The 19,297-nt window shown below is 39.9% G+C and overlaps 1 protein-coding gene across 3 annotated transcripts in view; it reads right to left on the bottom strand.

Moving 5' to 3' along the window:
• Window positions 1-18,988, bottom strand: part of atp8b1 (ATPase phospholipid transporting 8B1) — a 162,808-nt gene extending 143,820 nt beyond the window's left edge. For 2 of the 3 annotated variants that reach the window (XM_041212843.1, XM_041213646.1), the window contains exon 1: window positions 18,741-18,988. In XM_041212843.1, the coding sequence (XP_041068777.1) occupies window positions 18,741-18,930 (190 nt within the window). In that variant the 5' untranslated portion in view covers window positions 18,931-18,988. Of the gene's footprint in view, window positions 1-15,501; window positions 15,563-18,740 lie in introns of those variants that run through there. The other variant, XM_041214379.1, reaches the window with a different exon arrangement.
• Window positions 18,989-19,297: the final 309 nt, after the last annotated feature.

Below are 19,297 nucleotides of genomic sequence, written 5' to 3'. Positions count from 1 at the left end.
CTAGTTATTCTTAGCCCACCCAATACGAACTCAGTGAGTATCCAGAGGTTAGCAAAAAATAAATCAGTGCCTTGTTTCAAAATGATTTGAATAGACGAATGAATCTCTGCATACTTTTCCCACATTTAACTAATCAGTGTTTGAATTTATTCCCTCCGCCTGGCAAAGTGAACTTTGGATTCCATAACAAAAAAAAAGGCAATCACTAGCTGGTACAAGAAGTTCACCAGACAATAATGGGCTGGATAGTCCAAATGGCCATTTCGTCATTGTAGACTTCATGTTAGTGTTGTTGCTACAATTAGCATTTATACAATACCTGTAACATAATAAAATTTCCTAAGGGACTTCACAGGAGCATAATCAAACTTGACATTGAGCCATGTATATGGACACAAGAAGTAAGTTTTAAGCAGTGTCATTAAGGATGGGAGAGGGGTCAAGAGATTTTGGAAAGAATTCCAGAGCTTGGGAGTTAGTCAGCTGAAGACACTGCCAGAGTGCAGCAGTTAAAATTACGGATGACCAAAGGTCCAGAATTGGAGAAATGTAGAGATCTTCAAGGGTGGTAGGTCTGGAAAAGGTTAGACAGATAGGGATTAGGCCATGGAGAGACTTAAAAGATACGGATGAGAACATTTGTAAAATAATCAAGGCATGAGGGTCTCTGAACATTTTTAAAATATATAACAGTATAAAAAAGTGACTTATAATACAGTGGTCAATTCCAGGATACACGGGCCCAGAAATTTGAGCATGCTCAGTTTTTTGTACATGTGGAGTGCAAGGTACAGTCTCTGCACCCAGATAGTGAGATCAAAAGGGACCCGTTATTGGGCCTTAGGTCTCATTTCCCCACAGCTGGTGACAAGCAGAGAGCAAGAGGCAGCTTGCCAGGTGAAACATGGTTAAAACAAAAAACAAAAAAACTGCGGATGCTGGAAATCCAAAACAAAAACAGAATTACCTGGAAAAACTCAGCAGGTCTGGCAGCATCGGCAGAGAAGAAAAGAGTTGACATTTCGAGTCCTCATGACCCTTCGACAGAACTGTTATAGTTCAGGCTGCTGAGTTACTAACAGTGCCGTCAGGCACATGAGGAAGGGAACAACCAGGGATCAGAATGAAGAGGGTAGGGGAAAAAATGGCTTTCATTATCTTGAAAAAAAGGTTGAGAGGGGCACTCCAGTTCCTGCCAGCTCCACATTCAGTTCATCTTCTAAAGAATTACTCCATTAAGCAAGGGTCTGTACACGGCACCTGGAATTGTAAGGACATACAGGGATTGAAGGAAGTACACAAATGGATAATTAATGCAATATCTATCTCAAGGCATTTGGGCTATGAAAGAAGTTAAACAAGCCTGAGATTCAAGTTGGGGAATAGAAAGATATAGATTTCTTATAAGTTCGGTACTTCAACGATTGTAATGTCCATTGGTTGTCCCTTTAGTTTCACATTCATCAATCCGAATCGCATTTCACTGGACTCAATAGACAGCTTCCTTGTTTAGCATTACTGTGGAACAAACATGGAACAAACAGCAACAGAGAGAGTAGCCAAAGGGGGAGTTGTAACAACGAGTAATTGGAAGAGGAGTTTGACAAGGGTACTGTTTATTCCTGTTCTCTTCAATGTCTATGCAGAAAACACGATCAAAGAAGGGTTTAAAGGCAGAGAATTTGGTGTCAAGATTTGGTGGGTGGGTGAGGGCGATGTGGGGCATGGAAAATGAATGACATCAGTTAGATTTGCAGATGACGAAGCACTTGTAAGCAAGCACAGAAGAAGGATGACAAAAATTAATCGATAGGCTAGTATCAGCACGCATGAACTTCTGGATGAAAGTGATGCATATCTCAAAATTACTAATATTCATGTATTCATAGAAGAAAAAATTCAAGTATTTAGACAGCATAATATCTGCAAGATGGAAGATGCAGCAAAGAAATAAGAACAAGGATAGTGATGGGAAAGGCCATATTTGGCAAGAAGAGATGATCACTAACCAGAAAGCTGAATAAGCAACTCAAAAAGTGATTTGTAAAGAGCTTGCTTTGGAGATGTGAGATGTGGACCTTTCACAAAGAGGAAACCAATTTGCTAATTAGCTTTCAAATGTGGGTTTGGAGGAGAATGGAAAGGATCTGCTGGACAGAAAAAATAAATGATGAAACGTGGAAAGTGAATGAATGAATAAAGAAATTTGTTGAACATGAGGAAAATGTAGAGAAACTGGGTTGGACACATTTTAAAGGGGAGATAGACTTGTAGGAGATGTTATGGAGGGAATATTTCAAGGAAAGGGAAGAAGAGGAAAGAAAATATTAATGTTGGATGGCTTGAAAATAGAAGGTAGTTATTGGCAAATGAAAAGAGGACTAGATAGGATAGAGAGCTATGGAGGACTACAATGAACCAAAGAACTGCTTTTGGATAAAGCACACAATAATGATGATGAATAAGTAGATAAATTTAATCACAGTAACCAATTTGAGCACGCCACAAGTTCTAGAACTGTGGCATTCAGTAAACCTTTTGTTGAGCAAACAAAATGTTGGAAATACTCAGCAGGTCAGGCATCAGAGAAAGAGAGTTAATATTTCAGTACTGAAAAATCATAGACCTGAAATGTTAGTGGTGTTACTCTCTCCATAGATGCTGCCAGCCTGCTGAGTATTCCCAGTTTCAGCACCCACAGTATTTAACTCGTATTAAACAACTTCAAGTTCAGGGTGGTGAACACATACAACAGATTGTCCAGGAAGATGAGGTAGTGTTGAAAGTTAAGGGAACATTAGACACAATTCAGGGAAATTATATGTGAGAGGTAATCAACTGTTCTGGATTCAGCCAGGTAGATTACAGAATCTTTCCAGGACCTCTATCAGTCCCACCAGGAAATCAGTTTCTGTGCTGTAAACAACATGAAACAGAATTGCTGATTATTCAACTCATCACTGTTTGAGGGAAGTTTCTGGCACAGAACAGCTACCAAGCTTGTCTATGTACCATACTAATTCATTATGCAAAGCACTGGAAGGTGCTTCAATGCTATGACAAAGACACTATATGAAAAAGGTACAAATTATTTTAATTGCTTGATTTTGATGCTTGTACAACTGAGACTTTTCTTCTATTGGCCTTGGGCATAGAGTAGACCTGCCAGTTAGATCCGATTATCAATATAATCAAGACTATGCAAGGCACTATCTCATCCTAAATCACTTTTACACTGAATCAGTTGCGTCAACAATACACCGAGCAGCAGTACGTGAAGATGAAGGGAGGTAACCGAAGGTGTGATAGCAGAGTTAAATTGAGATGACTGAAAATGAGCAGAATTAGTTAATGCAACAGAGGGATTTAGGGACCGTTCTCGAGCACAGGAGCAAGATGGCTAAGAAAATGAAACAACTTCCAGAGTTTTCTTAACCTACGCAATCATTTCATTTAGACATACAGTATGTGGGGTAATGTAATACCAAAGGCTCTCCTAGTGAGCGCATATGCTACACTTGAAACTGCTGTATGGAGTGTTTTACAGTGCTGCAATTATCAAGCAGTTAAAAATCATTCAACAAAGTATCTGTGGACAAAGTTAGCTATTCAACAATTTAACAAAGAAACTGTCAAGTTTAATTTTTAAACCATTTACTTGGCAGGCATTAGATTTCGCCACACACTTTACATTACCTGCATCATTGTCAAAGGTCTTACATTATCCTTCATTAAAGATGTAGAATGATCCCAATGGACTGTAACAGGAGAGCCATGGCCAACACTGCCAATTGAATTTGTTTAAATTTACTTGGATCTTAACTGGTCAAGCACTAACAATCTGTAAATGCACAATTTACCTCACCCAAGATCTTGGAATCAGAATTGCAATAAAAAAGGTATTTCTGGCAGCCAAATAGATTATTGCATCAGTGAGCCATATAGACATGCTTTGGTCAGGGCTGTGTAGTGGGTAACCATACACAGTATTCTAGGCTAAATCCAGGCTAGAAAAGGAGAGAAGAGTTTGCCAGATTCCCTACGCAATTCTTGCCATCCACTGGCCTCTGACAAAAAAGTATGTGCGGACATTAGAGGAGGGAAAATCAGATTTTGCTCTGATACACTTTGATCAAATGCCCTGCTGATATTCACCATCCGACTTAAGAACTTGGATGAGGTACTGTAGCAAGGCCAACAATGGTACTGTGCCCACTCAATGAACAATCAATGGCTCCTGAGAGGGAGGAAAAGGGCAAAAAAAAAATTAACTGAACTTAGATTTGTCCCACTGCTACCTTTTCTGTCCGATATTAACCATGGCAAGGCCCATGCAATTGAGATATTGTGATTCAAAAATCACATGTGATTTTTATGCTCATTAGAGCAGTGCAGGAGATTGGAATGAGCTCCATGGTGCTTTTGTTTTCTTGACTCAACAGGAGGTGTTGAACTTTACAACAAGTTTGGACATTGTCGTGGGTGTAAAATGAAATCAGTGCTCTGCATGTTGGGTATTTGTTTATGTGTGTGTCCTGACAGAAGGTGAACTGTGAGTTTGCTGCCAGCTATTGAAATATAATGTATTGCCATGTGAAGTCTTCTCTCTTTAGGAAAAGCAAACTAATTAAGCTCCTCCTGAGGCATCGAGCAATGTTCAGTTTATTCAAATAAAATATCCATTACATTCATTGGTTCAAAAACAATTGCACTATTTGTTAAGGCAGAAGACTGCCTAGAAGGAGGCTTCAGCCTAACGTAGTCACGGTCACAGAATTATACCATTGGCAATAACCCGACACTTCTCTACTACTACATCCCTGGGTATCTCCTGTCCCATTGGTAGGACAGACCCACCAGAGGTGGCAACACAGTAGTACGCTGTTGGGAGTGAACTTGGGAGTTCCCAACATTGACCCCGTGAAGTCTCATGGCATCAAGTCAAACATGGGCAGGGAAACCTTCTACTGATTACCACTTAACGAAGCAGTGTTCATCCTTCCTTTTGTTTTTTTTTCAATAAATTATAGATTTTTCTTTTTCCCTCCTATTTCCATTATTTTTAAATATTTTTAAATCTTTTATGCTCTCCCACCCCCATTAGAGCTATACCTTGAGTGCCCTACCATCCATTCTTAATTAGCACCTATTAGGTAATATCACCACATTCGACACCTATGTGTTCTTTTGTTCTGCCGTCTGTGACATCTTTTGATGATCTGCTTCTATCACTGCTTTTGCCTACAACCACACCACCCCCCTCCATTTCTCTCCCTCTCCCCCCACCCCACCTTAAACCAGCTTATATTTCAACCCTTCCTGGGATTCACCTAGTTCTGTTGAAGGGTCATGAGGACTCGAAACATCAACTCATTTCTTCTCCGCCGATGCTGCCAGACCTGCTGAGTTTTTCCAGGTAATTTTGTTTTTGCACTGTTCATCCATGTTGAGCATCCCTTGGAAGAATCCCGAGGAAGCAAGGCAGACTTTAACTTCCATCACAATGACTGCCTCAGTGTCCAAGCCCTGAAAGGCATAACTGGGCTTGCGGCAGGTGGTAAGAAAACCAACACAAGGTAAGAACCTGCTTGACCTTGCATGAGGTGCATTTCCCTCTCTTTTACCATTATCAAGTCAGGGATTAACCCTGGTCAATGAGGAGTTTAGAAGATCATGCCAGGAGCAGCAGCATGCATATGTAAAATGCTGGTGAAGCTGCAACACAGGACTGCATGCATGCTAAGTGTAGGAGTTAGGACTTTAGTGTAGTTGTAATAATACAGAATCAAGGCATCCAGGTGTATTTTTTGTATTAGGTTTAACTTCTTAATGAGTGATTAGTTTTGGAACTATACAATCCCTTTTGACTTTTATCACTCATGACTGTACCAACTGAAGGTGTGAGAATATTTTACCAAGCCCACCTTGTAAATACTGATGATTGCTATCCACTTATGTTACACACACTTTGTATAGGTTTTTAAGTGTTGCTCACTAATACTCTGTATTACAAAAACAGAATTACCTGGAAAAACTCAGCAGGTCTGGCAGCATCAGTGGAGAAGAAAAGAGTTGATGTTTCGAGTCCTCATGACCCTTCGACAGAACTAGGTGAATCCCAGGAAGGGTTGAAATATAAGCTGGTTTAAGGTTGGGGGGGCAGGGGTGGAGAAGTGGAGGGGGGTGGTGTGGTTGTAGGCAAAAGCAGTGATAGAAGCAGATCATCAAAAGATGATGATGATCTGCTTCTATCACTGCTTTTGCCTACAACCTCACCACCCCCCTCCACTTCTCTCCCCTCACCACCCCCCCCACCTTAAACCAACTTATATTTCAACCCTTCCTGGGATTCACCTAGTTCTGTCGAAGGGTCATGAGGACTCGAAGCGTCAACTCTTTTCTTCTCTGCCGATGCTACCAGACCTGCTGAGTTTTTCCAGGTAATTCTGTTTGTGTTTTGGATTTCCAGCATCCGCAGTTTTTTGTTTTTATTTTAATACTCTGTATTAGTTCGATATTGCTTTGCTTAAAGTTAAAAATAACTTTGCAATGTTTTTAAAGTAAAATAGCCATTCCAAATACAACAGCCACAATGAAACATATCACCCAGGGGGCCTCCAAAAAGCAGACAGTCATTTAAAAGCGACTGATCTAATCAACAACACACACAGATGCAGTAAGTGTATGATTTAATTAGGAATTGTCATGAAGCTATTAATGTATATATTATTGGAAAACATTTTTCTTTTAAAATAGAGGTTTAGTCTATGGGTATGTCTTAAATGGATTAAAGCCAGCTAGTCTGGATGCTTTGATATGTACTAGTTTTGATATGTAAGAGAGATAGAGTGTAAGAGAGATAGAGTGCATTTGCATTTTTTGAATAGAACATTCAAGAAGTGGGGTGAAAACTGACACCTAGCTAGCAGATACCAAGTAATATGTTTATATTCCTAATAAAATTGGCATTATGAAAGGTGTTTAATTGTTGGAGAGATTTAGTTCAGAGGTTGGTGATACAATGAGAATTTACATTCAATGGGCTGTGCTAGGAATAACTTCAGTGTGGTGTGTGTAGAGCAGAGGCAATGTGAGGTCAAAAGCAGCTGTAAGCCTCCAACTGTTTCCACGGAAACCAAAGTGAAAACAACCTCATTTTGAATTTGTAAGGTGAAAATGATTTGCCTGGTGTTTGGTTAAATCTATGGGTTGCTGTTGGCTTAATGGAGATTAGTTTGGGAATTTGTTAAAAGTTATGATCGTAGCATTGTGGCCATGTGTATATATTTAACATGTGTAAATTAATAAAATGTTTTATTTAGCTTAATACAAAACCTCTCGAGAACTGATGATTCCCGAATTTACAGTTGCATCTCAACCATCACACTTAAAATACAGATTATGACAGCTACTTAAAATTTCCTCTTGGGATTTTTAAACAACTCAGCTTTACCAACTGCTTGGTCATAGCAGAATTCACACTAAATAAGCAAAGTCTGAGACAATGAGCTAATCATGCTTCCTACCCAGGAACAATAGACATCAGGAGGTGACCATGACAAAAACAGAATTACCTGGAAAAACTCAGCAGGTCTGGCAGCATCGGCGGAGAAGAAAAGAGTTGACGTTTCGAGTTCTCATGACCCTTCGACAGAACTTGTGTTCGAGTCCAAGAAAGAGTTGAAATATAAGCTGGTTTAAGGTGTGTGTGTGGGGGGCGGAGAGATAGAGAGACAAAGAGGTGGAGGGGGGGGGGGTGTGGTTGTAGGGACAAACAAGCAGTGATAGAAGCAGATCATCAAAAGATGTCAACGACAATAGTACAATAGAACACATAGGTGTTAAAATTAAAGTTGGTGATATTATCTAAACGAATGTGCTAATTAAGAATGGATGGTAGGGCACTCAAGGTATAGCTCTAGTGGGGGTTTTTTTTATATAATGGAAATAGGTGGGAAAAGGAAAATCTTTATAATTTATTGGAAAAAAAAGGGAAGGGGGAAACAGAAAGGGGGTGGGGATGGGGGAGGGAGCTTACGACCTAAAGTTGTTGAATTCAATATTCAGTCCGGAAGGCTGTAAAGTCCCTAGTCGGAAGATGAGGTGTTGTTCCTCCAGTTTGCGTTGGGCTTCACTGGAACATGGAGGTGACCATGCACTGTCATGCCTCAGCGAGCCAATCAGAATCTAATCATGCACTGCCTGGACCAGAGTTCAGGGATACCATTGGTCAGGTTGTGGTTGTGATGTGGACAGAGTTAATAAGGCCTGTTTTTCAGTGCTACAGTGTGCAGAAAGCCAGAAAGACAGAAGAATTTTGGAAGAGACAGCAATCCAGCCAACTGAAGACCAGTTGGTGAATCAACTGAGTCCACTGCCTTGTTAAGTGTCACTTCTGTTGTGCTTGTTTTGATAACTTAATGAATTTCTGAACCTTGTCTATACACACACTCGTACCTGGAGTGGTTTCATTTTTGGTCAGAACTTGGGTCTTAAATTAATGTTAAACTGGATTTCAGAATCCTGTAAATCTAAGCATTTCCACAAACAACAGGTCAGATCAAAATGATTTCCTGTCATGTCCAGTCACAAATGTTGATGGACAAATAAATGAGCAAAGGGAGTGGGGAGGCCCCATCCTGAATTTTGGCAAAGCCCAGCTCATCAACACATTAGATCACATCAGTGCAAAAAACAAGGTTGAAGCATTTGCAACCATCATCTACAAGACACTTCTGGCTGAAGATGCATCTTGGCCTCCTCCTAAGGTCCCCAGCATCACAGATGCTTCAGCCAATTTGATTCACTCCACATGATTTCAGGAAACAGCTGAAGGCACTGGAAACTGCAAAGGCTATGGGCCCTGACAATATCTTGGCAATAGTACTGGAAACGTGTGCTCCAGAACTAGCTGTGCCCTTAGCCCAGCTGTTCCAGTACAGCTAGAACACTGTCATCTACTTGGCAATGTGGAAAATTGCCCAGGTATGCCCTGTACAGAAAAAGCAGAACAAATCCAACCCAGCCAATTACCAGCTGTCTACTCTTGATCAGCACAGTGCTGGAAGGTGTCATCAACAGTGCTAGCAAGCTGCACTTGAGCAATAACCTGCTCACTGATGCTCAGTTTGGGTTCCGCCAGGGCCACTCAGCTCCTGACCTCATGACAGTCTTGGTTCAAACATGGTCAAAAAAGCTGAACTCCCAAGATGAGGTGAGAGTGACTGCCCTTGACATCTAGGCTGTATTTGACCAAAGTGTGGTATCAAGGAGCCCTAGCAAAACTGGAGTCAATGGGAATCAGGGGGAAAACTCTCCACTGGTTGGCGTCATACCTAGCACGAAGGAAGATGACTGTGGTTATTGGAGGTCAATCAACTCAATCCCAATACATCACTGCAGGAGTTTTCATGGTAGGTGTCCTAGGCCCAACCATCTTCAGCTGCTTCACTGACTTTCCCTCCATCATAAGGTCAGAAGTTCACTGATGATCACACAATGTTCAGCACCATTTGTGACTCCTCAGATACTGAAGCAGACCATGCCCATATGCAACAAGACCTGGACGACATTCAGCCTTGAACTGATAGGTAGCAAGTAACGTTGTGAGATAAGTGTCAGGCAATGACCATCTCAGCCGTCAGCTGTTTATCCATGGGAATGTGGAATTCGAAACACAATCAGATCAGCCATGATCTTACTGAATGGTGGAGCAGGCCTGAAGAGCCAAATGGTCAATTTCTGGTTTTATTTTGTATGTTCTTAAAAGGGGGAAAGAGAGGTAATGAGACAAAAGAGGTCTAGGGAGGGAATTCCAGAGCTGCGGGTCTTGACATGGTCACCAATGGTGGAGCGATCTAATATAAAAAAAGAATCAGTGGCAGAGTTGGAAAACTGATTAGAAGAATTGAAATGTGGTATTCTGGGAAAGATGAGTACTGGCTGATCTCCAAACTTTCAGCCACCAGTGCTCATCCAAAACTCAGCTGCCCATATTCTAACTTGCAGCAAGTCTTCATCCAAACAGTGCTAACTGACTTACTTGGTTCAAAGCACTGTCTACAAATTAAAATCGTCATCCTGGTTTTCCATTTATGTTATGTATGCAAGTTGCTCCATTACATTCTGTATCTCTGCAATTTGCTCCAACTCTATGACTCTCCAAGATATCTGCATTTCTCCAATTCTGGCCTCTTGCACCTCTCCAATTTTCATCTCCCCAATTTTGGTGGCCAGACCTTCAGCTGAGTCCCTAATGTCCGAAACTCCCTCCCGAAACTTCTCACCTCTCTTTCCTCCTTTAAGATGCTTTTTCATCAAGCTTTTAATTAATTATCTCTCATCAAATTTTGCTTGACAACATTCCTGTGAAGAATCTTGGAATATTTCACTATTTTAAAGTGAAATAATAATGCAAATTGTTGTCAAGCTGAGAACAGTTACTATTTCCAGCCTTTTCTGCTTGTACTTCGGATTGGTCACTCAGGTTATGGCATTCATGATTATCAGGTTCCATTTTCCCATTTTTAACATTCTTAAAGGCATAGACTTCAATCTCACTCTAGATAACAAAGCCATCACTACCAGAAGAAAAAGGGGAGGAAAGGGAAAGTAAACAATCCTTGGTCAATATTAGCTTATCAAATTCCTCCTAGAATTTTATTGCCATCCTTCCATCCCAAGTCAGGAATGTTATCTTCCAGACACGTATGCCATTAATGAACTTATACTTAACATGCAGCCAAAAATGTATTAGCTGTACGTTTTTGTTTTGGTTCAATCAACATGTGAACAACACAAGGAAGAGAACAAAATTTGCCTGCGATATACAAATTGCTGGATAAGACTTGGGTGAGTGTCTTAATTAGGTGACTTGGTGCTCTTCAGTTACCTGAATCAAAAAGAGTCACTAATTTCTGGATCACTAATATTTCATCAGACAATAGTTTTACTGTGGCATGGCCTAACCCAAACAGACAGAGTCAAAATGTTTCATTCTATTTCGTCAAGACCTACGATAAAAAAGTTTGAACAATCCTTGTTTTGTGTGATCTGATAGCAGGGACAAAAAAATTGGCTTCAGTTGTGGAAATTAGCCAGGCTTTCAGCTTGTGATAAATGATACAGGGAAGAACACGGAGACCACTGAACAAAGACAGAGTAGATTCAGAGAAACTAGGAGCAGGAGTAGGCCATTCGGCCCTTTGAGCCTGCTCCACCATTCATTATGATCACGGCTGATCATCCAACTCAATAGCCTGCTCCTGCTTTCTCCCCATACCCTCCAACCTTGCATTGCTTGTGTATTTTGTAATATATGTTGGGTGGCTGTGGGCAGTTAAATTGTACCATTTGTATCAATATTTGAGGAAGGAGGTGGGCCTGTTTTGAAATAAATTTACCTGTGAGAAAATTTCTGATTAGGCCCCTAAGCAAATTAGCTTGCCTGCTGAACACATATTACTTGATAAAGTATCTCTCGTGCACTGTTTTCTTATCACTTAAAAAAAATGGCAGAAAATAATGTGCAGCACACAAGAGAATTTCTAATATGAACTGCTGAGTCAGCGTTCCTGTTGAGAGTGCAAAATTAGCCAATGACCCTAGAGTGTATAGGCTGGAGCCACTTTTGGCTGCCGCAATGAGTTTGGCTCCTGCAGCACAAATCTCAAATTTCTTTTTAAACTATAAAAAGGATAAATATTATGCATTTTACTAAATTTTATTGTGTAGTTCAATCACCCATTGCATGTACTAAAAAACAACTATTGGGGTAAAAAATAGATGTAATTATGTAGCACCTTATTTTATAATATAAATAGTGCCTTACATTCAATTGATTAATTTGAAATGCAATGCACATTTTTCAGGTAAATGCAGCAGCAATTTTGCACATATTATAAATGCACAAAGCAATCAATGACCAGTTACAACTAAACTGTTAACTCACCTATCCTCTCCACTGAGCTGCTTTTATTTTGAGATTATATCAGTTGAGAAACTAATTTTGACCACAACAGTGGAAAACAGTCGGCTCTTTCTTTTGCAAAAAAATAATGCAACAAGATCTCTCAAGTTCTTAGAATTAAGTCATGGTCTCAGTTCACTATTTATTCTGAGAGATGGCACCTCCAACAAAACAGCACTCATTTGGAATTGCACTCAGGGCTCTGGGTGTGTCATGTAATCAAAACCTGGAAGTGGGGCTTGAACACACAAATTTCTGACTTGGGCAAGAGTGCTGCCAAAATGAAGCTGACATCAAGTCTACCTTTTAAACTGCAGGGTGTGCTGCATGTTCCAGTTCGAGCAAATGCATAAGCTGTCAATTTGAACCCCAACTAGACTCTCGGTCTCTGACGCTGGAGTTCTATTGATTTTGATCAAATTCTACCTAACACACTTGAAGGTTGCAACATTATTAAAACCAAAGCCAATTCAAATATAATCAGTTCAAGATATCCAAAAAGAGACGTTGTCTAGATACTACTGTGGATTCTGCAAAAAGGGAGAAACCTATTCATTTTATTAGCAGTCAGGCCATCCTATACAGGTAAACCATCAGCCACATGCACACACACACACACACACAGAGTCAGGCAATTTCTAACTTGTTATTTAGACACTTATTGCCTCCCATTTACTACTTTGAACTTATCTAGATGCAATTAGAAGATTATAAATGATTTTAATGAATCTTTGCCAACAGCAAACAAGAATTCAAATTATGATCCTAACCCAATATGGTTTTGTTCTGCCAGTCTGAAAACAAAGCAGCTCACACAAGCCAACTTACAAAAACACAAGTTGATATTAAAACTGACACTGCCCTACTTAAGCCTTGCATACAAAGCTTATACCATCCAAAGGCAAAAACTTTACAGCGTGTTAGCAGGCTGGTCACAAATTAAGCTGCTCACAGAACTAAGCCCCACCATTTCATTGCAAAAGGAAAAACAATAAATAAAAACCACAGTACTTGGCAAGGATGGATTTAGAAGCATGAAACAAATGTTAAAAGAATTTTCAAAAAGTTATTTTCTAGAGGGACATGGGGCATATATTGCTCCCTCTTTCCAAGTAAAATTCAGACAACTTGCATTGATATTTTGAGGACTTTGTATCTCTCAAGTACACATCTATGGCGTTTCTTTCATCAGTATACTCTAATTTCCTCAACGGACAGGGTTAAATTTTTCTGGCATAACTTGCCTTGTTGCAAATTGCTGTTGGCTATTCTTAACTAAGCCATGCACTTCCAAGCAGATTATTAATTTTAGCCACAAACTACCTATTGATCTTGGGCTGACTTGTCTATAGCCACCAGGCTTATTCCTTTCTGAACAGTGATGTTACAGTGGCAATCCTTCAGGCACCTGGCACAACCTCTACATTCCAAGGATCTTTCATAGGTTTTCTAGAGCCTCTGCCATTTCCTCATCAACTCCCTCAGTAATCTAGGATGTATGCTGTGAAGGTCTGCTGGCCTTTCACCTTTGGGAATTCCTACATTTTTTTCAGAGTTACTTCCTTATAAATATCTAATTGTTCCACCTCCTCCTCCTCTTCCATTGCCACTGCCATGAATGCAAAGCCGGAGTAATCATTTAGAATTTCCACAACTCAATCATAAGATTTTTTTTTTACATCTCCAATCAAATCTACCCTTTCATTAGCTATCCTTTTTGGTTTATAAAATGCTTTACACTATGCGTTTATATTACCCAGTCTGTCTGTTTTCATTCACTCTCGGCCTTTCTAGTCTTCTGCTTCGCCTACATATTATCTATTGTGTGTTTGATTTCCTTGTGTTACTGAACCTTGATTTCAAATATGCCTGATTTTTTAAAAGTTTGATTTTATTTGATTTTTTCAACTCAGAGGAATTCTACATTTGTTCTATTGATAGATCTAGTTTGCATCCTAAACATTCCCTGTTAGCACATTCCCAACTATCGTGGACAGTTTTATCTGTCAATTTTTCTTTCCAATTTCTTTGCACGAGTTCCCTTATATCGGTTGTGAGCCATGGCTCAGTGGTAGCACCCTTCCCAATCACAACGTCATGGGTTCAGACCCCACTCGAAATACTTCAGCACATAACCCAGTCTAACAATTCAGTGCAGCATGCCCTCAGTACTGCACTGTCAGATTGTAGATGAGATTGTAAAGCAAGGTCATCTCTAATGAGATCATAATAGATCCCAGGGACACTGGGCCCAGTGTTCTCACTGATATTTATCCCTCGTGCATAAAAATTAAACCTAAAAACAGATCACCTAGTCATTGTCTCATGGCTCTTTGTAGGATTTTGCTGTGCATAAATTGGTTGCCATGTTTCTTACATTACAATAATGACCATGATTCTGAAGTGTAGCCTTTGGCTGTAAAGCACATTGAGATGTTCAGAGATTTGGAAAGACAAAATAAAGCAAGCCTTTCTTTATTGAAACTTGTTTTCAATCAATTTATCTTGGCTCTGCTCTGGATTTTCACATGATGAATCAGCTCATCTGATTTAGCAGCACTAATGATTATATCTAACCAGAATTGGCATCCCTATCCTTGCCAAATATTTTGTAACCAGACCTGCCCTACCCTAAGCCATGACATAGTTAATGCTAAGCCACATCATAGTTAATGTTAAGTAATCAGTCAGTTGTGCCTTTAGCTCACCGATATTCTGAATATTTTGTGAATTTACAAATGTATAATTAAATTACCATAGCAGAACAAACCAGGTGAAGCAAGTTTTGAGGAATGTGGATATTTAAAGGTTGTTATCCTCCTCTTCTGCCCTTAATAGCTTATTGAAGTCTGGGATTGTTCAGACTGGACGAAGGCTCATGTTACACCGATATTCAAAATGGGCAACAAGTGAGAACAAGAAAATTATAGGCCCGTAGGCTTGACAATTATACGAAAATTTGCGGCTCCCAAATGATCCAGCAAGGGGACTAACTTGAATTGAAAAGTTCAAATAAAAATGAAACTTTAAAAAAAAGTGTGGCATATTGAAATCTAGGTTTTGTAATATAAAGGAAATTAAGTGCACAAAGATAATATAGAGGGGAAGCAAAAGATTAGAAAGGCTAAGAGCAAAAGAATGCAGACAGGCTGGCAACATAAAGGTAAATTATTAGCATGGTTTGCTATTGACTCTGTATGACCACTTAGAGCAAGTTATTAGACACATTCTCAAAAAGGGGTCATGTCTTACTAAGATGGTTGAAATTTTCAAAAGGTTTGGCGATACCATATTCATGGCCATCCCCTGGATCTTACCATCTCATGTGGCCACTATTTCTATTGTCCAGAACCAACTTCACAAGGCAAGACCTATTGTTGCCATAAAAACAGAAAAAGCTGGAAAAACTCAGCAGGTTCTAACACCATCTGTGGAGATGCTGTTGGACCTGCTGAGTTTTCCCAGCATTTTCTGGGTTTTTTTCAGATTTCCAGCATCTGCAGTATTTTGCTTTTATCCTATCATTGGCATACCTGACACCAGACTCCCAAAGAAAGTGCTCTACTCAGAAAATGGTCATGGCAGGAAAACTCCTGGGAGGAAAACGAAAATATTTTAGGCATGTCCTCAAAGCATCTCTGAAAATGTCAAACATCCCAGCCAACTTATGGGTGTCCCTGGCTTGTGACTGACCAAAACAGAGAGGGTTCATTTGGGAAGGCACCAAACACATTGAGAAGCATCATTGGGGTCACACAGAGGTGAAAACGACACAGTGGGGAGAGCACACAAAGCAACCCCCTCCCCTCCCAACCAGCTACTCATATTCCCAATCCCCTCCAGGCACCACCTGCCTCACATGTGGCAGAGTCTGCACATCGCTCATTGGACTTAGCAGCCATGTCAGAACCCCTCGAAACTGAGTGGAAGCAGGTCATCCTCAATCCCAGGGAACTGCTGGGAAGATTATCTAGATCACAGGTAAGGCAATCTTTGACAACTTCCCGCTGCTTCAAGTATTGATAATGCCGTTCAGAATGCAACATTCCCTCAGTTTACAGTAAAGGCATTTATAATGTTACTTTACACACAAATTTCTAAATAAAGGGCCATGCAGTTTCACCAAATTGGGCTGAACTAACACTCGAGTTTTCAGGGCAGTGTGTTTTTACTACTTGCTAGAAACACACCTAGAATTGATACTTAAAGAGTTGTAGAAAATGCTCAAGCGTATATTGGAAACAGATAAACAACTTCATGTGCTCAAGCTAGCACTAAAAGATTTCTTTCCAAGTCACAATTTCAAGCTACTAAAAGCCAGAAAAATCTTACTCAAGATATGTAAGTGAAAAAACATCTTGTTGACCTGCTTAGAAGGGAAGTTATGCTCAGTTTGTCAGTGGAAAATAATTGAAGCTCGGTTAGATTGCTCTTTTGCTTCTGGATAAAGAGTTATAGATTCAAGCTAGGCAGCAATCCGCTTCAATGGCCTGTTGCTCAACATGTTAGCAAACCAGAAAACAGGACGGCCTCCAATGGCAATTTATAAATTAACAGTGCATCACCAAGACAGATGGCTTCTGGAGATGAGCAGCACCACCATATTTACCATGCCAGGTTCCCATAGCAGCAGCAGCAGCACAGTTAAGTGTACAAATTATTAAATTAAGGCTGAGTGTCAAATTGAAAGTGCCTGAAGATATGGATTTTGAGAAGTATATTTTGAAAACAAATTGAAGGGCAAAGATCAGGCAAGGAATAGGATCAAGCATCTGAAATCTATCACAAAATTTGCTTGGATATTGGGTATTAAAGGCAGTGAGTAAACTGTTAAATTAGAGAGAAATTCTTTTATAATCATTTATGGGATGAATATTAGGCCAGCATTTATTGCCCATCCCTAATTGCCCTCGAGAAGGTAGTGGTGAGCTGCCGTCTTGAACTGCTGCAGTCCATGTGGTATATAGTGATTGGCCAAAAGCAAGAAAGTTGGCAATTTAAACAAGAAGTTTTATAGGAGACACAGGGAAGGGTGGGTGGTTGCACAAGGGGGATTTAATGTGGATTGGGTGGGGGTGAGAAAGTGGATGGAAAGTGATGGCCAAGCATATGAGTTGGAAATTTCTATGAATAGAAAGACAACAGAAGGCCTTAAGCAAGGGTGGCTATGGGAGATGAATTTTATACTGAGATGACATACAGGGCTAAAGGAAAGAATGGAGGATGTTAGAATGAAAATCAACATGAGGGGCAAAATGGCAAAGAACAAGAATTTTACTGACGGGTTTGTGGAATGGAGGAGGGTAACGTGCTTAAAACAGCTGATGCCAGCAGAGTGAGAGTAAAGACGAGGCCTGATTTCAAGTTCATGTATGTGCTGTTGCTGTGAATCTCATTGCTAGAACACCAAGTCTTCCTTGACCCTCCATGACATTTGGCAGTGTCAGCCAAGTCTTCCTCCCCGATTCTTTGTTGGACCAACATTGCACGTTTTACCTGTCCCAAAGTAGTGAATACATCTTTAACAAGTTTTTCCTCCTAACTTCACACTTGACCTCTGGAGTTCACCCAAGGATCCATTTTGGCCAAATCGCCCACAGACACACACAGCCAGCTTCCAAAGAATTGCTGGAGAATTTAACACTGGCTTCAACATTATACATAGCAGCTTGTAGAACTCCACAATATCAAATTTTCTAAAATACACAGCTCAAATCATGTCCGTATTAACTGTTTTTGTCCATCACCCTCTACTCCAGTGACCTGCAGCAGCTCACTATACCTTCATGTATAAAGTTTTAAAATAATCTTCATCTATGAATCTCTCTGTAGCCTGCATCCCACTGCACCTCATAACACTTATCTTCTCCTCTTTGCCAGTATGACCCTAGTTATCCTCACATTTTTCTTACTCCATCTGTTCAATTGTTGGTAGGAGCGATTTCAGCCTCACACTCTGGAATTACAACTCATCTTTAAAAGCCTCCCAAAAGCCAAGGTTCTGATGTCTTGTCATCCCAAAATACATAATGAATTTTACATCCAATGCACTTTACAAATGCAAGGAATCTGCCCCTGAACATGTTTTCTGTTAGTCCAAATTCATTGAGCAAGAATGTGATTATGAAGTTGGACCTAACTGGTGGTAAAGAAACCAATGAGAAAGTAAAAATATTTAACACCGTCAAGTTGTAGTGCAAAACTTCAACATACTTTGGAATTGTGGAAGCTGCAGTCTCGACAGAGACCAGCTTTAGACTCATGTACAAACTCACAGATGACAGAAGTAACTCTACCACGTTAAAATCCATAAATGTACTTCAAATACAGAATCAAATTGATAAACTTACAGGTAAAAGCCAATCACTCAAACGAAACACCCCATCACAGGCAAAGCATGCAAGGTCTGATCTCAGCCACATGACACGTCATTCAAACTCTTGCATTCTCAGAGGCAATCTTTTAATTTGTTAATCATAAGAACATTAATTCAGAAATAGAAGCCATTTACCAAAAAAAACATAAAACCCACAAGTCGCAGATATTCTCATTATATCTACTTCACATCATACTTATTTTAACACTTCTAAAGCAGAATGTAATACAGGCACAGGAAATAATTAGTTTCTAAAACTCGTAATTAGATGAAATTTAGCCGTTGAAGTACCCTAAAGTCGGGCACGTAAACAACAGATTTTACTTAAATCTTAAAAATCACAAACTAACACATTTACTCACTTTCACCTAGCAGTTTACACTCTATCAAACTCACCTTTTACAAAATCAGTCAATGAAAGTACCGTGCCAGAGCCCCTCCAAGTTAAATGCGTCCTCTCACTTTGTGTTCTCCACCTGAAAGATTTGCTTTCAGTACAATGGCCTCTGTTAATGCAAGCACCTTGACAAACTAGTTCTTCAACTTTTTTTTCTCCCCTCTCTTCCCCCAGTACAAAAGCAAACATTTATGACATTTTGTTGATCTAGGAAACAGAACACTTCCTTCTCCTTTAAGGCTGGGATGGAACTGAAGTCACGTGACTCCAGGTACCGTCAGAAACATTAACCACTTTGTTCTCACTGTACTCCATTTCTGAAACTTCATTTGTATGTTCTCGGGTTACACTGGGAATTAATTAGGGGACTCTGTTACAAGGTAATAGTGGTAAAGCTTTAAACTTCAGTTTCAAAGATTTATAATTTAAGTTTCTTGATTGTTGGGGAGAAATGTAGAAATTAAATTATGATCGTTTAACAAAAATAAAAGGTGGAACAGTAGCTACGCCCTCTGAATACCTGAAGGCAGTTAGTCTGAGGCAAAGTTGCTCAATA

This window comes from Carcharodon carcharias, chromosome 1 (assembly GCF_017639515.1).
Source record: "Carcharodon carcharias isolate sCarCar2 chromosome 1, sCarCar2.pri, whole genome shotgun sequence".
Lineage (NCBI taxonomy): Eukaryota > Metazoa > Chordata > Chondrichthyes > Lamniformes > Lamnidae > Carcharodon > Carcharodon carcharias.
The sequence above is the reverse complement of the archived record's forward strand: the minus strand, read 5'-3'. Positions and strand labels throughout refer to the sequence as shown.